The 18,448-nt window shown below is 55.4% G+C and overlaps 5 protein-coding genes across 5 annotated transcripts; 1 reads left to right on the plus strand and 4 right to left on the minus strand.

Annotated features, from left to right (window-relative positions):
• Window positions 1-110: 110 nt before the first annotated feature.
• Window positions 111-419, minus strand: GUITHDRAFT_62078 (hypothetical protein; the record flags this gene model as incomplete). Its single annotated transcript, XM_005834647.1, has 1 exon — window positions 111-419. A coding segment is annotated over one exon (309 nt), but the record flags the coding sequence as incomplete, so codon positions are not given.
• Window positions 420-484: 65 nt separating this feature from the next.
• GUITHDRAFT_151946 (hypothetical protein) lies at window positions 485-1,392 on the minus strand. The gene is made up of 3 exons (XM_005834648.1): window positions 1,118-1,392; window positions 889-1,070; window positions 485-823 (listed from the first exon to the last, which is right to left on the minus strand). Exons 1-3 carry the CDS (start codon window positions 1,383-1,385, stop codon window positions 608-610), a joined length of 666 nt encoding a protein of 221 aa, XP_005834705.1. The 5' UTR covers window positions 1,386-1,392; the 3' UTR covers window positions 485-607.
• A 1,208-nt stretch (window positions 1,393-2,600) lies between these two features.
• GUITHDRAFT_106277 (hypothetical protein) lies at window positions 2,601-8,252 on the plus strand (the record flags this gene model as incomplete). Its single annotated transcript, XM_005834649.1, has 6 exons — window positions 2,601-5,141; window positions 5,366-7,416; window positions 7,611-7,641; window positions 7,828-7,878; window positions 8,055-8,150; window positions 8,214-8,252. 6 exons carry the CDS (start codon window positions 2,601-2,603, stop codon window positions 8,250-8,252), a joined length of 4,809 nt encoding a protein of 1,602 aa, XP_005834706.1.
• Window positions 8,253-8,366: 114 nt separating this feature from the next.
• On the minus strand, window positions 8,367-12,474 carry GUITHDRAFT_137125 (hypothetical protein; the record flags this gene model as incomplete). Its single annotated transcript, XM_005834650.1, has 22 exons — window positions 8,367-8,489; window positions 8,532-8,594; window positions 8,640-8,730; window positions 8,775-9,026; window positions 9,167-9,249; window positions 9,481-9,549; window positions 9,777-9,896; window positions 9,945-10,013; window positions 10,230-10,324; window positions 10,370-10,413; window positions 10,467-10,525; window positions 10,623-10,658; window positions 10,710-10,786; window positions 10,908-10,980; window positions 11,033-11,073; window positions 11,117-11,293; window positions 11,343-11,422; window positions 11,473-11,540; window positions 11,593-11,702; window positions 11,913-11,961; window positions 12,058-12,202; window positions 12,275-12,474. The coding sequence occupies 22 exons, from the start codon at window positions 12,472-12,474 to the stop codon at window positions 8,367-8,369; spliced, it is 2,124 nt and encodes a 707-aa protein (XP_005834707.1).
• A 4,383-nt stretch (window positions 12,475-16,857) lies between these two features.
• Window positions 16,858-18,142, minus strand: GUITHDRAFT_106280 (hypothetical protein; the record flags this gene model as incomplete). Its single annotated transcript, XM_005834651.1, has 6 exons — window positions 16,858-16,951; window positions 17,007-17,131; window positions 17,185-17,286; window positions 17,334-17,447; window positions 17,500-17,889; window positions 17,957-18,142. The coding sequence occupies 6 exons, from the start codon at window positions 18,140-18,142 to the stop codon at window positions 16,858-16,860; spliced, it is 1,011 nt and encodes a 336-aa protein (XP_005834708.1).
• Window positions 18,143-18,448: the final 306 nt, after the last annotated feature.

Below are 18,448 nucleotides of genomic sequence, written 5' to 3' on the forward strand. Positions count from 1 at the left end.
GGCAGGCCCAAGAGCAGTGTGTAAATGGGCGCTTCGCAGGGAGGGAGGGAGGGAGGGAGGGAGGGAGGGAGGGAGGAGCATATAAGGGGTTTAGTCAGGCAAGGCACGACCTTGGGGTTCAGTGCAAGCGCCTTGTCAAACATCTCGATCGCCCCAGCCTTCCGTCCCAGCGCCTGGAACGCAACTCCCTTGCTGTGGTAGTAGGCAGGGATCGACTGGGCCAGGGAGATGGCCTCGTCGAGATCGGAAAGAGCCTGCTCTACGTTGCGGATGGTAAGGTAGGCGTTCCCGCGGTTGAAGAAGTAGTTGGGGTCGTTGGGGTTGAGCTGGGTAGCAACATCGAAGTCCTGGAAGCAACTCTCGTAGTTCTCCATGCGAAGGTACGCGAGCCCCCGGTTGTTGTAGTAGATGGCGGTGTCCACTCCCTGGATGAGGAGAGAAGGACAGCAGGGCAGGGGAGAGAGGGGAGGAGAGGAGAGGGGAGGAGAGAAAAGAAGGAGTGGAAAGCAAAGCAGGAAGGGAGAAAGAGCGTGAGGGAGAGAGGAGCCAGGTAGGGGTCAGTTGGAGCAGGAGCAACGGTGTGTCATCAGGCAGCATCGGCATCGCATCAAGGGCTCACCTGGTCGAGCTGGATCGCTGCTGTGAATTGCTCCACCGCGTCTTCCAGCTTCCCGATCTCCAGGTACGACAACCCCAAGTTGTTGTGCGACTCTGACTTGCCCGGCTCCAGCTCCACAGCTTGCTTCAGGTCGTTGATGCTCTCCACTATCTTCCCCATCTTGCGCAGGCAGTTCCCTCGGTTGAACAGCGGCCTGTACTTGGCCTGGCAAGCAGCAGGTCCCGTCAGAAGGCAGACGGACGAGGTCAGGGACGGGAGGCTTCAGGTACCTGCGAGAACTCTACGGCGTGATTGTAGTCGTCCAGCGCCTTCTCGTAGTCAGGGGGGGTCAGGCACATGTAGGAGATGGCTCGGTTGTAGTAGAAGTTCCCGTTCTTGGTGTCGAGCTTTATGGCGTTGGTGTAATCCTTTACACTCTCCTCGTAATTCCCCAGTTTCTTGTAACACATCCCTGCAGCATCTGTCATCTTGTGCACTGACATCAAGCAAGTCAAGGACCTCTGTGCTCATAATACGCTGCTGACTTGTTGTCTATTCGTATGGCCATCGAGTAGTCCAGCAGTGCTTTCTGCGTTTCCCCCATCTTGTTGTAGCAGTTCCCTCTGTTGTAGAAGTACTCTGCTTTCTCAGGCTTCAACATGATCGCCTGTGTGAAGGCTTCCACAGCCGCGCTCATGTCCTTGTTCCTGAAGTGATTTTTACCAGCATTGAAGTAATCGCTGGCTTCTTTAGCCTTCCGCTTGTCGTCTATTGACGGTTGCGCCATATTGGCTGCAGGTTGATGGTCAGAACGGACAGTAAATCCTGTTCAATCATAATTTTGTCTTATCATCCTTTTGTTCAATCATCCTTCAAACTCTCGTCTCCCCCCTTCCTTTCTTTGTCTGCACATCTTCATCATCTGAAGTCTTCCGAACACCCTTCTTGTTCTTGTCCGAGTAGTTCCACGCCCTCATCTCTCGTTCCTCCTGCCTTTATCGTCCTCCTCTCCCTCCTCTCCCTCCTCTCCCTCCTCTCCCTCCCTTCTCCCTCCCTTCTCCCTCCCTTCTCCCTCCCTTCTCTTCTCTCTACTCCTTGCTGCTCTTCCTCTCTCCCTCCCTCCTCTCGTCCCTCCGTTCGCCTGCGTACGCATTGCTTCGATTTCCTACTTTGTTCCACCCCTACCCCTACGTCATACCGTCATTTCATGGACCCTTACCCACTTATTTGACTACCAAAGTACCCGTACATATCCATGATCTATTTTACCCCTACCCACTGGAACGGCCTTTCCCATATGGCAGCCGTTGAGTTGACTAGTGAGCAAGGCGAGCATGCCGGGACGACGGCAGGGCTGTAGGAGCCTGCAAGGGGAGGAAGAGAGGAGGGGCAGGGGAGGAAGAGGAGCAGATCAGACACTTGCAAGAGGTCAGGTCAGGTCAGGTCAGGTCAGGTCAGGTCAGGTCAGGTCAGGTCAGGTCAGGTCAGGTCAGGTCAGGTCAGGTCAGGTCAGGTCAGGTCAGGTCAGGTCAGGTCAGGTCAGGTCAGGTCAGGTCAGGTCAGGTCAGGTCAGGTCAGGTCAGGTCAGGTTAGCAAGGAGAGAGAAGTCGAGCACTGAAGGGATCGGAAGATGAGAGAAGGAGACTAGGAGATTGTAGACGACACGGTGGTAAGAAAGGAAGGTGCAGCGATGAAGTTTTTCAATGCAAATTCACTCGCATTACTTTTGTTTCGACCATGGGATAGATACAGCAAGAGGGTTGCGAGGGTTCCGGACAATCAGTCGACAAAGTTTGAGGGAGGGAGAGGGTTTACAGTACAGAGTTCAACTCTCATGCTGTGAACTCAAGCTTTGAATTAATCTACGTAGCAGGTAAATCAACATGAACAAGAGACAGAGCAAGAGACAGCGACGAGTCAAACATACAAGAGACGAGGGAGGAGAGGGACGAGAGCTGGATGAAGTCAACAAGTAGGAAGGAACAACCCGTTCGCCGCCGTCATGGACGACTCTCTCGACGCTTCCTCCGATGACAGCACCGTATCGCTGTCCCCTCTCCCCTTCGGCTCCAACTGGAAGGAGCAGTCGATCTGGTCCTCGCACCTCAACGTCTACCTGGACAAGCTCGACTTGATCGAGACGGGAGCAGGGAAGGAGTTGAAGAGAAAACTCTCCCCGCGTCCCTCCACCTCCGGCTCCGTTGCCTCCCTCCACGACGCCTACTCCCCCTCCTGCCCTCCCCTGGACTGGTCAAAGCTCAACTCCAAAGATGCCGACCAGCTCTGCAACTCGGAGGACAGGTTCCATCATGCGCTGCACGGCAGCTACATCTTCGATCCTCCCGTGTCCCTTGGGCAGCGGCTCGCACGTGCTGGGCTGAAGACGCCGGAGAGAGGAGGCAGCCGCCTGCTCGAGGTCGCCATCAGCTGCGAGGATCTCCCGCTGAACTCAGCTGGGAAGCCGCCGGACACGTCATGTACCCTGCTCGTCTACTCCCTGCTGGAGAGGAAGTGGGCCGAGGCGTGGGGGTCGGAGGTGGTGGTCCGGTCGCAGGCTCCTGTCTTTCAGCGTATGCTCAGGCTGAGCTTTCCCGCCGGCGTCGCTCCTGCCGTCCTCGTGCTCTTCGACATGCAGAAATCCGGCAAGGGCAAGGGAGGAGGGAGGAAAGAGATCGGGAGGGTCAAGCTCGACCTTGAGGAGGTTAGCAACTCTTGCCAGCGCTCCTCTAGGATAGGAAGAGTCACCCTCAGCCTGAAGAAGAAGGGGAAGGAGGAAGAGGGAGAAGAAGAGGAACAGGAAGAGGAGGAGAACGGTGGTGAGCGTCCAGAGCTGGGGAGGGTGACCCTTGGGGTTGAGAGGATCAAGGACGAAAACCTGGTGTCGACGAGGCTGAGGAAAATGGCGAGGAACGCCAGCAACGGAGGAAATGAGCTGCAGACTCCGAACAAGTTCGTCCCTCGCTTCCAGCGTGGCCTGCTGCGGCTGCAGCAGACGGCCATGGACCTGTTCTGCGACTACAAGACCGTAGACTGCCGCAACGAGATTAAGTCGAGCGTGAGGAGGAGGGATCATGATATCAGCCTTCAGGTTTTCCTCAACATCCTCTCCTACTGCGGCATCCTGGACCAAATCTCGTCCAGCGGGCAAGACGAGCTTTCGGAGCTGATCCCGGAGCAGGAGAGGACGCTGAAGATTTCGAGGGAGGAGGCAGTCTCCGCGTTCAAGGCGGGGGTGAAGGAGAAGGGGGTTGAGGTTGCCTTGGGCACATCGAAACTGAGGAGGGAGCAGTTTGAAGAGAGCATGCGTCAAGTCGTCTCCTTCATCCACGATAGGAACGAGAAGAAGTTCGACAAGAACGCGCCGCTGGAGCAGCAAACCTCCGATTCCCTCGCTCCTCGCTCCTCCACCGCTGTGTCTCCCAGGAGGAGCTTCCTCCTCCGCACGCCTTCAGGGCAGTACGACCGACTGAGCTCCCGGCGGGCCTCAAGGAGCAAGACGCTCACAGACCGTCTGCGGGAGGAGCATGCGGAGAGGTTGGGGGGATTTCCAGCTCTACCCCAGGAGGCGACCAGCTCCAGCCTCCCTTCCTCAAGGCTGAACTCAGCGAGGAAGAGTGGAGAGCGAAAGCATCTCCCGAGTGGCTCTCAGACAGACAGGACTCACAACAGGACCGCCTCCTCCTCTCTCGCTTCGCCCCCTCCCTCCCGCTCTGCTCCCAAGAGGCCACAGACTAGCGGGAAGCCGGTTCCCTTCCTCAGGCAGAGCGAGATCGGCTCCCTCCTTCTGTACGCGCCCACCAGCCCCAACGTTCAGATCCGCAAGCTGGTGGCGAAGCCGATTGCGGCTCTGTCGTCGTCGGAGGAGAGCAGCGGGATCATGCAGGAGAACGGAGTGGTGCAGGTACTGGTGGGGATGCTGAGGGGGCGCGACAAGGAGATCATGCTTGACTGCTTCGACGCGCTCTCGCAGCTCGTAAGGACGAGCAGGAGAGCGTGCGAGGACTTCGTGGAGAGGAAGGGGCTCGAGCTCTGCTTCTCCTTCCACCAGGACAGCAGCCCTGCCTGCTCCTCCGCCCTCGACCTCCTCGAAGGAGTCTTACTCTCTTCCTCCTCCTCCGCCGACGTGGGCGATCGATTCAGCGAGCGGAACCTCAAGGGGATTGTGAAGTTTGCCAGTCTCAACGACAACCCGCACGCCGCCAAGAGCTCCATCCTCCTGATGCGACTGACGAGGTCGGCGGTGGGGATGGCAGAGACGTGGGAAGCTCTGAGGGCGGAGGGGGAGAGACACGAGATCGCTCTGGAGGAGGACGAGCACTCAGGGATGAAGATGCTCCTGCGCTGCTTCCGCCTGCCCTGGGTCTTCGATCCGTGCTCGGAGAAAACGATCCTCTACCACAGCATGAAGTACGACAGCACGGAACGAGACTCCAGCTCCTCCATCGGTCGCAACCTCCTCCTCGCCCTCTGGGCCTTGATGGCACCATCCAACGACAACCAGCGGACGTGCGTTGAGGGGCTCGTAAGAGACGGGGCACACGAGGTGATAGGATGCGAGTGTTTGTGCTCTTATATCTTCACCCTCCTCCTTCCCTCTTCCGCTCTTCCATCCTCTCCTGTTCTCCCCCTCATTCTCCTTCCCTCCCTCACAACAACTTTGGTCCTGTATCAACTGCTCTCTTCTCCTCCCTGTCCCTCCCTGATCTCCTTCCCCCTCCTCATCCTCCCCTGTCGACGCTCTTCTCCCTCCCCTGAACTGCCCTGCAGGTCTTGTCGGAGGTCCTGCAGGAGAGGGAGGGGGAGATCATCGAGGAAGACGACGTCCTCTCCCTCCGCTGCCTGTCGAGAATGAGCCAGGCGCTTTCCGTGATGGGGACCGACCTGGTCGACTCCAGCAAGATTCCCATCGTCATGCACATGCTCAAGAGCGAGCAGCATGCAGAGCCCTTCTGTTGGCTCGAGGAGGAGGCGCTCCTGCAGATGATTCGCTCCTGCCGTTTCCAGAGGAAGGAGGCGAACAGCATCCTGGCCAGGCAGGAGGACGAGGAGACCAGCTGCTTTCTGATTGTCTCGGGGAGCGTGCGGGTCATCTCCTCTGTCAAGAGCTCCACCAAGATGAACGAGCTCACGACGCTCAAGGGAGGAGCGCTCTTCGGCAGGTCGAGCATGATGCAGGGGGAGCCCAGGAACGCCACCCTTCTGGTGCAGGAGGAGGCAGAAATCCTAGAGATCTCGCTGTCCTCCTTCCTCCTCTCCCTCGCCCAGTTCTCATCGAGGCAGGTGAAGTTGAAGGTGCTGAGGAAGATGAAGAAAGAGGGTCTGCACCCGAACAGGAGCAAGGACGCTGTGTTCAGCTGTGGGAGGGGGGAAGTTCTGCAGGCGCAGAGCAGGAGGGGGATCTTCTGCCTTCAAGGCTGTCTCGTCCGCGTCCTCCAAGTCCTCCTTCACCGAATGCCCAAGGTCAGCAAGTTCGAGGAGCAACTCAAAACAGACGACGAGGTCCAGAGCTCGGCATGCGTGCTGCTGGCGAACGCTTCCCAGCTCCCCGACAACGCTCTGTTTGCGGTTAGGAGGGGATTCATGGTGCCTCTGATGAACCTGCTCTTCTCCTCCTCCTCCTCCATCTCCAAGAACGCTGAGCTGGCGCTGCTGAAGATCTTGTCCTCCCACGAGGTCAGGGGAGAGGTGGCCGCGTCCCAGAGGAAGCGGAGGGGAGAGAAGGAGGAGGGCGAGGAGGGCAGCATCGACCTTTCAGACCTCCTCTCCTCCTGCATCGCCAAGAAGCTGAGCATGGCGATCGCACATCAGACGTGCAACCTGACCATGCTCGAGCTGTTGTCCCATCTCATCCGCGACAACCGGACGCGCACCATCTTGTTCCGGAAGCTGACGTGCCCTGGCCTCCTCTTCCTCATCAAGGACTCCCTCGATCAGCTGGACCAGGTGGGAGGAGGCAGCGGCGAAGGCTCCTTGTCCTCGGACATCATCCTCCCCAGCCTCAAGGCGTTGGAGATCGTATCCCGTCAGCAGGAGGTCTTCACTCACTTCCATGACCCCCTCCTCCTCGACTGGATCGAGCGACTGGTCCAGCGGTGCCAGCCGCATGAGGAAGAAGTATCGCAGACGTTCCTGCTCTTAACCCATCGCTTCTGCGGCAACAAGAAGGAGAGCGCGATCCCCGAGTGGTCCAGGCTGCGCTCGTACGAGGCGAGCAAGCAGGCAAGTAAGGCAACCACGTCGGCAGCGATCAAGGATGCGCTGTCGAGCAGCAAGGAGATGAAGAAGTCGAGAATATCCCGGCTGATGAGGATGGCACAACTGCAGTCCGAGGAGTCGTGGGAGAGCAACTTTGACTGGCTCTTCCATAGGAAGCAGGACGGGTCGACGATGCTGCGGGAGCTAGAGAGCTGGCATGCTGACAGGACCAAGCTGCAGTCGGAGCAGCTCAGGACGGGGCTCGACGCCGTTCTGCAGCTGAACAAGCAGCGGGAGGACATAACGAGCGTGATGAAGAGAGTGCTGCAGGCTGCGATCAGGAGCAGAGACTGCAACGAGGCGCTGAGCAAGCTCCAGGACGCAGGAGTGATCAACGGCAGCGATGGCGTCCTCTCCTTTCTCAATGAGAAGGAGCAGAAGAGGAGGATGCGGAACTTGCAGATGGCCAGCAGGCATGTCTCCTTCCCTGACTCCTCCGCCTTCTGCCGGCTCCCGAGCAGCTTCGGGAGGCGGCTGAGCTCAGAGGACGGGATGATCGCGTTCGGAAGCAAGATAGCAGAGAACGTGATCATGGAGAGCAAGCTCATGCGATCGCCGACTAGGTGAGAGGAGGAGAGGAGAGGAGAGGAGAGGAGAGGAGAGGAGAGCAGGAGGAAAGGGAGAGGGAGAGGAGAGGGAGAGGTAGAGGTAGAGGGAGAGGGAGAGGAAAGAAAGAGGAGGGGAGAGGAGCGCATAGGGGGGAAAGAGGAGAGGAGAGGAGAGGAGTTGCGTCGTGACGTCTTTTTGTTCTTGACAGGCACAATGCCGATGTTCAGATGGATTATGAGGTGAAATTGATCTAGTTCTCCTCCCTCCCACCTCTCTCCGCACCTTCGTCTCCTCCTCTCCTTCCTCCCTCGCACCTCCTGTATCTCCTCTAGGAAAGGACCCTAGCATGTCTCCTCCCTCTCCTTCACCTCTTTGCTCCGTCTCCCTCCACTGCTCTCTGCTCTGACGAAAAGTTTCCCCTGCAGCCACCCAACTGGAAGAACATCATCCTGCTCATGCAAGCAGTTCAGGCCATGGTACATCCCCCTTCCCCGTCTTCCCCTCCTCCTCCTCTCCTCCGATCTCGTTGTACTTGAAGTCCCCCCCCCCCTCTCTTCTCTTCCTCTTCTCCTCGCTCCCTCCCTCATTCGTCAGCACCTCTCCCTCCTCTCTCCCCCTCTCTCCCCATCTCCGTTCTCAACCTCTTCCTCAGAGGACGCTAGCCAAACATCGCGGCAAGAAGAAGTACTTCGCCTCTTTGGCTCGTGCCGCTCTCTTCATCGAGCGGATATCGCGCATTGATAAGATGGTGAGAGAGGAGGAGGAAGAGGTGGTGGTGGAGGAGGAGATGTAAGTAACAAGTTGACAACAGGTCGAAACTCTCTCCAATCTCATTCATAAGCCTCCTTGACACGTCGACATCTGATATCTCATCTTACATGATCTTACCTCATCTCGTCTTATCTTGTCTGTTCTCGTCTTATCATTTCATTGAATCTGATAGTTAACGTCCTTCCCCTTCTCCTTACCTCAGCTTCCTCCTCCTCATCTTGGCCGCCTCCTCCAGCACGCGTGAGTAGCCATCGTCGCATCCTCCCTCCACAGCTCCCAGCAGCCCCGCCGCCTCTCTCCTCCGCTCCTCCTCTCCCTGCATCAACATCAGCAGCGCCCAGCAGCATTACCCCTCAACCTGGGGCAGGCAAACAAAGACAGCATACAGCTTTCCTATAGCGCGTGCCTGCGACTGAGCCTCCTGTCATTGGTGAGGATTCTGACAACGCGATGACAAGGCAAGTACAGGAGGGTCGCCGGGCCTCGGGAACGGAAGGCTCAAGACGACTGAAGTCGAGAAGAAGCCGAGAATCTCCTTGTCTACAACCTCAGCACCTCTGGAGAGAACAGTCATACTCGCAGGACCCCAGCAGGAGCCCACCTGACTCCCTCCAACCATCGCACCCACAGCGGCGAGTCGCTCCATAGATGAATCACGTCGCAACTGTCCGTGACCGCGAGGAAACTTTCAAATTCCTCCCGCGGGCTCAGACGTGTGAATGTGAAATTTTTTGACCCAGCAAACGCCCTCCATGCCATCGCCTCCTCCTCCTCTCCCCTTCCCTGCCCCTCCCCCTGCCCCTCAGCAGCAGCTCCTCCACTCAAGAAGACGAGGTGTACGTGTCGGAAGAACCTGCTCTGCAAATCACACTACATGAACGCTTTCACTGGCAGCTTTCGAACGTCAAGTCAAGATCTTCGATGTGCGACCTGACACGAGCGTCGACTCTTCCATGAACTGCGATATTACGTATGCCACGTCAGCACCTTCACCTCCTCCCAGCAACCAAACCTACCAAACAGGGCGATCCCAGGGCGGAATACGGGAACTTCAACCACTCGAGTGGATTCCAGAGCTGATTCGAAATCTCTTGTCCATACATCATCCTCCTCCTCCTCATCTATCACCCCGGACCCCGCCTGTACACAGTCAGTGCACCCTCCTCGTCCTCGTCCTCGTCCTCGTCCTCGTCCTCGTCCTCGTCCTCGTCCTCGTCCTCATCCTCGTCCTCCCTTCGTCCTCGTCCTCGTCCTCGTCTCGTCCTCGTCCTCCTTCCACTGTCTCCACCCCACTGCAGAGCAGACACCTGCCCGATGCGCATCCCGTCGACTCTCTCATGCAGGAAGAGGCCATCCCCTTGAGCGACAGAGAAATCCTGGAGACATGTCAGAGGAGGTGAGAAAGTGGGGCAGCAGCTGAGATGAGAGATGGTAGCGATAGAAGGAGGAGGAGATGGCGAGAGAACAAGGGATTGGGAAATGAAGCAGAGCTGAAGAGAGACGAGAGGCAGTGGGAAGCAAGCAAGTCATCTCACGAGAGGAGGGAGAACAGCAGAATCTCAATTGGAACGAAATCGAGATGATCGTGCAGTCATAGCGTCACCTGCCGTGACCACCACGACGCAACCCTCCGCTCCATGGTGTTGTAATCGTCCCACTCAAGATGTCTTCCCAGCGGGCCTGTAAGCCAGTCTCTCTTGTACATGCAAGGGTTGTTGGTGTACTGCCCTTTCCCTTCAAACGTTTTCACAGCACATGGAGATTATGTCACCTCGGCATGTTGTACTTTGCTGCAGTAGAACTTGACGTGTTGATCAGCAGAGCCTGTCGGAGAGCAATCCTGAAGTATCCGTGTGAGTTTTTTCGACAGCATGAGGTGGAGACAAGCAGGAGGCAAGGAGCACACAAGGAGAGAAGAGCAGAAGATGAGGAGAAGACTGGAACAAGACAAGGAGGAGAGAAGTGAGGAGGAAGTGAAGAGGAAGTCAGAAGCGAGAAAGGAGGAAGTAAAGAGGAAGTCAGGAGGAGAGGAGCCATGAAACCGATTCATGCTCACCTTGACTCTCCCAGGGAACCGGATCTCGATGTCATTAGAAAAGTGGAGGTAGTGCAGCAGGTGCGTCAGGTCCACGTCTCCGACGAGGTGCCGTCCTGCGCTCCTTTCAGGCCGCAAGGGAGGCAGGGGCAACTACTGACCTGCAGAGTAGTGGGACCTCTCTACCCAGAGAGGCTCCCCGGGCCTGCCCACAAGAGGAGGAGGTGAGAAAGTAACGAGACAACCGCGCAAGAGAACATCTTGCGATGCCGAAGTCTGACTGCACGGACTTGACCCTCCGACATGGACGTGTTGTCCTGCACACACAAGGGTGAGAGGTTGAGTTGGTGAGGAGAGGGCAGGGGGAGCATGAGACGAGCGAGGAAGAGGAAGAATGCACTGATTGCGAGATACCTGAGACAGCAACGCCATAGAGCTGCGGAGAATGGCCTGATGACAAAGTAAGATGTTGATGGAGGGCAGTCAACCAAGAAAGCTCACTGACGCTCGTTCCAGCTCCTCCACAAGCGCGAAGTCTTCTTCAATCTGCGTCACCTCCACGTCAACTGAGCGAACAACTGGTGCATGCTGTGCATCACTAGGACAATGAAGGGCGTGGTGCAGACAGATGCCATGTACAACCATGCGTTTCCCTTCCCTGCGACCAGTCAGCCGCAAGGTCAGTAACATTCCAGCTACCTATCCTCCTTGGAAAGCCAAAGACATGCGGAGTGAATCTCCGAGCAATCTCCATCAGCAGCTCATCTCTCTCCTGCAAGCTTGCCATCTCAGCTTCTTTGACAGATCAAATCTGCCTTGCTCACTTGGACAAACACGATCAGCTGCCCCAGCTCCACCAGCAGGTCTGTTCAACGTCACGACAACTGACGGCACACGAACGGACTGACTTCTCTTCTTGTATGACGTGAGAGTGCGCGCGAGGGTCCATGGGCCCGAGGAGACCTTCACCAGCATGCTTGTCATCGAGTCACGAAGGGGGACAGGCTCAAGGTCAAAACAAGAGCAGGAGTTGATCCTTACAAGGATACCGAACGCGATGTCTCTCAGTCTCAGCCCATCAACATCTACATGCCAGTCAGAATCGACTCATGCTGCCATCTCAGCTCCACATACCAGCTGACGAACTCCCTGCGTTGTTGTGCGTTTGCACCTCGACCCAAATATTTGACTCACAGAACACCTCCTCCTCTCCCCTGCAACAGGTCGCTTCAGCGCTCGCGCTAGAGACTGAAAGAAGCACAACCCTTGGGACGTGAAGGTCACCTCCAGGTAGTGTTGACCATCAGGCATCACGGGCAGCTCCATGAAGACCTTGAAAGAGAGAGATATCAACATGCAGGTCGAGAACATCTCAAAAACTGACGTTCTCCTGCGTGCTTCGGGGGGCTCCCTCCGCGGGAGTCAACTCCTTCTCCTCAACGGTCTCCCCGTCCAATCTGAGAGCAGGAGCTTCAGCCGGATGGAGGAGCTCAGCTACCATGCGGACATCATCTGCAGCCAGCCGCCCGCAGGAGGCACGTTGTACACTCGGACCTGGGCTTGTGCCTGTGGGGAGTTAGGACTGCAGAGGTCCTCAACAACATCGACAACCGGATGCGCACCCAAGGAGAGGAGCTGCCCATCACGTGGATGGATGAAGAACACCTTGACAATACAAGATCTCATGCTCGCGCCCCTCCTTACCTCCAGCATACTCGATAAACCTCACCTCAGTGTGATTGAAGGAAGATGCCTGAAAGCTCCGCGCAAGCTGGAAGGTCGAGGAGGCATTGACACCCTGTCCTATGATATGAGAACAGGAAGAAGGCGAGGGCCTTGCAAGGAGTACCAGGGGAGTGCCCAGCGAGTCGAAGAGAGTCAGGCGCAGCGTGTGTATGCCGTCAGCCATGACCTTCTCATCGGAGAGGATAAGGGACATGTGTCCTTCCTTGACGCGATGGATCTGTCTACCATCAAGCTCGAGGATCCCGAACCTAGGACCTGCATCAGGTGCGAGCACAGCGAGCAGGCACATCCGGAGCTCCTCCGCTCTCTTGTTCTCTTACCCGCCTCCGAATCCCCCAGCCCTAAACTCAACTTCAACGCTCTGTCTTCTCCACACTTCGCCATCAGAGGGCTTCAGAAGCTCAGCAAGAAGCTCATCTTTCTGTGCGTCAGCTCCTCCGCCTCCTCCCCCACCTCCTCCTCCGCCTCCCTCAGCCGCCACAAGAATCGCCAGGATCGCAACCCACCGCCATGAAGGCATCGGGGCGACTCATCGATGGCCCTCATTCAGCACTGAATTGGCCCTCATACAGTCCAACGCAGTATGCGTGTTTTAGCAGGTGTTTTAGTTCAGCAACTCTGGCAACGGAGTGACTTAGTGTGGCAACCGTAGTGCACAGAAGGGGAGGGCGGTGTTGGGGATGATAGCTGGCCTGATAGCTGGACTTTCTGAATGTGCAGTTTTACTCATACGTTGCAAGGGCAAACATGCACCAGAGGCGACATGTGGACTAATTTCGAAAACTGAGAGAGAAACGAACCCTGACGCAGAGTGCTAGCTCTGCTACCGTCAGGATGCGGCTGTCCTCCCTCATCGGCTAACACCACCTTAAGCTTTGATTCCGCACTGTGCTGGTGCTGGTGAATCCTTTCCCACCCAAGGAATGAGAAGCATTGCGAAAAGCTCCTGCCGTTTTGGGCATATCGACAAAGCAGCCTTGAGGGGTTCCTGTTGTGCCAGGACCGAAGGCGCTAAAAGCTGGGATCTCCCTGACGATCCATCCGCATTCGCTGTTTCCTTGCTCGTCAGCTGTTCACCTAGAAACCACAGAAAAAGTCATGCATCATGGTGCAGAAGTAGCAATCGTGCGAAGGCCATGTGTATTGACTTTACGCATGGCTTAAGCTTCGGGCGAGCTCCACAAGGTTGCCCATGAGCATCATGCAGAGGTGACATGCTGAAATCAATGCTCAATCCCGCCCGACGCGGTACAATATCAAGCTCGCGTTAAGCTCGCCCAGAACATGATCCTCCGGTACATGCTGAAGAAAATTCCGACGCGTCCCATGAACGCGCTGTTGATGACTCGGAACTTGAATACCAGCGTTGGAGATGAGACTTTTGAATTCTTTGTTGCATCGCTCATAAGTATCCGTCGAGAAAGGGAACCCACCCGTAGCTCCGTCCGATCCCTGACTGCGCGCTTTCAGGCAGAGTTTCAATTTCGAACAGCCACATGCAAATTCCATTGTAATTAAGTTTATCCGATGAATCATGCAGTGAAATTTTCAATCACAGCTGTAATCGAATTTCTGCAAATTGGACAAGGCAACCCTTTTCGATGAATTTTATCGGCACATTGAAGACAACAACAGGTATGGCCCGTTCTTCCATGGATGAACGTTGCATTTTTCGGACGATCCATACAAACAATACAAGAAACGGCGTCGTTTCCTAAATCGGACAGAGTCAAGGAAGAGAATTGGTCTGGAAGAGTTGAAGTTCGATTTGAAATCGATTGTTCCTGTGAGTGAATTGATTGTTGTGCAGATGATTGCATAGAGGACGCTGATTGCAAGAGTGCGAGACAAGAGTTGCATGGGCAGCCATTGTTTGGACCACAAACGCCATCACAGCTCCCACAACGACATTGATTCATCCTTCGACCGCAATAATAAACGCTTGCAGGAGGGAGTCCAGTATCACCACCTGTCCCCCTTGGTCCTCCTCGCTGGACCTTCACGCCGACTGAGTTTCGCATTGATTGTTGTGCAGATGATTGTGTAGAGGACGCTGATTGCAAGAGTGCGAGACAAGAGTTGCATGGGCAGCCATTGTTTGGACCACAAACGCCATCACAGCTCCCACAACGACATTGATTCATCCTTCGACCGCAATAATAAACGCTTGCAGGAGGGAGTCCAGTATCACCACCTGTCCCCCTTGGTCCTCCTCGCTGGACCTTCACGCCGTCTGAGTTTCGCATTTCAGTGTTCTATCTGTACTGTGGTTCTCTCAGGGACAAGAAAACTGCATGGCAGCAGCTGCCGTGCACTTCTAGTACCCCCGAAATACAAGAGATCAGATGGGGTACTGCAGAGAGAGGGTTCTTAGCTCGCTTTTTAAAACTCAATAATTAGCTTTGATAAGTAAAATATTAGAATGACCGTGCTGAGTGGGGATGTGGTCAGGTTGTCGGGGAACAATGCTGCGGCAAGGGACGTGTGGGTGGACCGATGGTGAGAAAGAGGAGCAGGAAGAGGAAGAGAGAGGGAGCAGGAGGAGCAGAACGAGCAGGAGGAGCAGGAGGAGAAGGAGGAGATGGCGGAGCAGGAGGAGCAGGAGTAGCAGGAGGAGATGGAGCAGGATGTGCCGATAAAAAGGTTGTGTATGAGAATTGCGGCTGGTGGTAGAAGAATGAGGACGGTAGTAGGACTAGGAGGACGAGGTACTGTCAGATGTCCTCCTTTGACTTCATTCAACCAGCTACATTGTTGAAGTGCAAGAAGTTCTATCCCCAATCAGGTTTGCATGCTCATGGTATTGGCCGATCTCAACCGTTCCGTCGCAGTGATACAGAGTGGTGAACTGCTGTCACATTACTCTCGCACGCCATTCTTCAGGTCCTCACTAGAAAACCGTATTATCATCGGATCTCAGTGTCTGTCTGTAGCTGTGTAGAGGTGGACAGTTCAGCCTATGCGATCCCGTCAGTGTCCATGGTTCGGTTGTGGTGCAAGCAGGTTCGAGGGGTTGTCATCTTTCAGAATGACTGGCGTGCCAGGTGCCACTTGGCTTCCTGATTCACATGAAAGCTTTCTCCATCTTTACTGCACAATCCGGTGGTGGATCACCATGAGAGGATGAGTTTGCGTGACGGGAGACCTTCAGTTCCGCTCACATCCATTCCGAGAGTTGTTCGTGAATCATCTTCCTTCATCGTAGATGGTCTTTGTGATCAAGACTTGTTGTCTCACAAGTCTGCAGGAGTTCAACAAGACACGAGCGAGCTCGTCTCAGAAAACAACCGCGAGTGAACTTCCACCAGGTGCACTGTTCGCCTGCGTTCGCACGGAGTTGACGGGAAAAGATTGTCTGCAAGGCATATGGAATCGCTTCAACGAAGTGTGCCTCGAAGTCTTCTCTGAGGTGTGTTTGGAGGAGAAGTGATCTCCAACCTGACTTTCATCAGAGCAAACTCGGATTCGTGGTGTTCCAGTTTCAGCTCAGGTAACAAGGTTTGAGAACCGCGAGAAATGGTTGACAGTAGAATCAGTTTCAAACCGTGTGAAGAGAGCAAGCTACATGTTTTAGAGTGCAGGTCAGAATCAGACTACTCTCCTTAGTGTCATGCTGATAGCAGTGAAACAGAAAAAAACTTGACGCTAGGTTCGATATGGCTGTCGAATTCCGTGACAGGTGGGAAGTTCTTAAAGATGGGGAATGATAAGAGGAAAATGCTTCAGGAACTGGTTTTCCGAAAGTTTCCTATCCTGGACGAAGGAATTTCTTGCAGCAAACAACATCGTCCTGGTGCTTTGTGATGATCTCAAGTGTTCACAAGGATGGCCTTCCTTGTCACAGAGCCTGATCCCTCTTGCAGGCACGAAGTGTACCTCAACTCAAACGTCTGCGCTGAAGAACGAGGTCGTTCCCCAACCCAATCGGTCACTCGTATCTCAACCTTGCGCTAGAAATTCTACCCATCCCTCTCCTCGTCTCGGCTCCTTCCAAGGGTGTCTACATCCGGCTCCATAGGTCTGCCCCGGTGGAAGGAAGTGAGAAGTGAGACCCTGGAGCAGGAGGCAGGGGACACAGAGAGTGATCTCTCAACAAGAGATTGCTGATTGGGTCGTGAGATTGCAAACTATCACCTCCGAGAACAGCCTGCAAGGTGTGTCAACGATCCTGTTGCTAGTCGTTCCTGATCAGCTCGTCGCTCAGGCGGCATCTTCTTCCTGTGGGGAACGGATCATGAAGACCAGCCGATGCAGAACGCGAAGAATCTCATGGCAGCGGTGACCACCGAGAGATTACAGCGAGCAAGAGATGATGGCATGGCAGGCCAAGGACCTTCACTTCGACTGGAAGAAATGCGTGGACGAGGAGAACACCAAGAAAGGAGGCTTGCTGTCGTTTCTCAAGGCTCCAGCGAAGAGGAAGCAGGAGGATACTCAGGAGGTGGGATCAAGGAAGAAGATCAAGGAGGAGGAGACCCTGGAGGAGGAAGAGAAGCCAGCAGGGCATAGGAAGCCTGAGGTTGAGGACCCAGCAGCCCCGAGCCCGAGGGAGGACTTGAAGGTGAAGAGTCTGGATGAAGAGGGAGGGAGATCACCGAGGAGGGAGGGGGAGCAGAAGCAAGCGGAGGAGAAGAAGGAGTCAAGCCCCTCGAAGAAATTGTGTGCAAGTGAGGTGCGAGCTCGTGAGCTTCAGTCATCGGCGAAGAAACCCGTCCTGCACAAGGTGAGATGATACTGCTTGCCCGCTGGTCGTGACGTCACGACCTTCTTGCAGGACAAAGAAGGCATCCTGCGGTTCTTTGTCAGGAAGTGAGACAGTCTCTTCATTTACTCTAGGCCTCCTCCTCCTCCTCCTCCTCTTTCATCTTTGTACAGTGTGCTCATAGCACGTCAGCGTCTCCTCCTAGTCCCCGTGGATGGTGTACTTCTCCCACTTCTTCTCGGGATCGAAGGGTTCCCAGCGGGAGGCGGGGAAGATGTGCTTGTTCCTCTCGTACCTACAAGACAGCCTCAACTTGAGCGGCAGCAGCGGCAGCGGCAGCAGCACATCACCAGTGTCGCTCCACCACCTTCCCTGCATGCGACTCGTCCTTCTCGATCCTGGCGTCGTTGACCGTGCGCACGTCCTCGTGCACATCGAAGTGGAACAAGGGCCCCGACTTCCCCCGGGCCTTGGTCTGCGATGCGCAGAGGGTCACCAGCTGTCAAGAGCGGCAAGGGACCGACTGACCTCGATCAGGACATGGAACGTCATGTCATGGGGAATAATGAGATCCTCCTTCACGTAGATGAGGTTGTCGCACGACGTCCCCCGCAGCTCCCTGAACTCGTCCTGCGCTTCCCTTCACCTCCTACACCCTCTCCTCCTCCTCCCTTCACCTGCAGATTCTTCCTCGCCATCTCCAGGAACTGCCCGACCGTCATTCCCTTGGTACACTTGAGGGCCCGCCGATGCCCTGACCCGTCCCAGTAGCTGTACGTCACCTCGATCACCTGACGTGACGGTGACCAGTCAGCATTCGCCCATCCTCGCACTCGCTCTCACCTCTGCCTTCTTCCTCTCCTGCTCCTCATGCCATTCCTGAGTGAGCTTCCTGCGCTCCTCTATCTCCCGCAGCTCTCTATCCTTGTCTGGCAAGAACGAGGTGTCGACAGTGGGGTTCTTGACTACCTTCTTCTTCGCCACAGGCTCTACATCCTCTTCCTCCAGCTCCTCAGCCTCATCTCCGAAGGACAGGGTCGACTTGGTCAGCTTCGACTTGCGGTTTTTCCTGTCTGCCTCTCTCTTCAGCTTCTCATTCTCAATCTCCTCTTTGCGCTGCAGGTGTTCGAGGATCTGCTCCTTCTTTGCCAGTTCCTCTTTGTGCTTCTTCAGTTGCTCCAGCGTCACAAGGCCCACAGTCACTTTCCCAAGTTCGTCCTGGATGACGTCGCCCTGTTGACAAGTAGTAAGATTGCCGTCAGGCATCAGGAGCGTGTGGAGGGAGCAAGCAGAGGCCTACCTTGCTTGTTCCAAACTTCGTGTTGAAACCAGTCACATCGACACGATTCTGCTCTTGGATTTTCTTCTTGGTTTCTTCTAGTTTCTTCACCTCGTCCTCTCGTTTCCTCTGCAGCTCGAGAATCCGATTGATTTCATTTCCCTGGATGCAAGATTCAGAACTAGAGGCAGTAGTACTGGTGCACATAATGATGAGCGGACTGATCAAGAATGATGATTTGTCATGCAGCGCCAAAGGAGAAATCTCATATGAACGAGGGTGGATGGAACAGGAAGCCGAAGAGGGGAGCGAGACGAGGGTAATGGATGAAGGGCGGGAAAAGCTGAGGAGTGAGGAGAGATTGAAGAAAACTAAGCAGGAATGCATGGAGGTCAAAACCAGTGAGCAGCATGAGTGTAGAGGCAGGTATGGAGAAGGGTGCTGGAGCGGGAGTGGGAGCGGGAGCGGGAGCAGAAGCAGTAGTAGTATTGTAGTGGTAGTAGGAGGAGCAGG

This window comes from Guillardia theta (genome assembly GCF_000315625.1).
Source record: "Guillardia theta CCMP2712 unplaced genomic scaffold GUITHscaffold_24, whole genome shotgun sequence".
Classification (NCBI taxonomy): Eukaryota; class Cryptophyceae; order Pyrenomonadales; family Geminigeraceae; genus Guillardia; species Guillardia theta.

Coding starts and splice junctions, on each gene's coding strand:
- GUITHDRAFT_151946 (XM_005834648.1), bottom strand. CDS start 1,385: ATGGCGCAACCGTCAATAGACGACAAGCGGAAGGCTAAAGAAGCCAGC. Junction 1,071..1,117: donor AGCGTATTATGAGCACAGAG/GTCCTTGACTTG, acceptor CAGATGCTGCAG/GGATGTGTTACAAGAAACTG. Junction 824..888: donor ACGCCGTAGAGTTCTCGCAG/GTACCTGAAGCC, acceptor GCTGCTTGCCAG/GCCAAGTACAGGCCGCTGTT.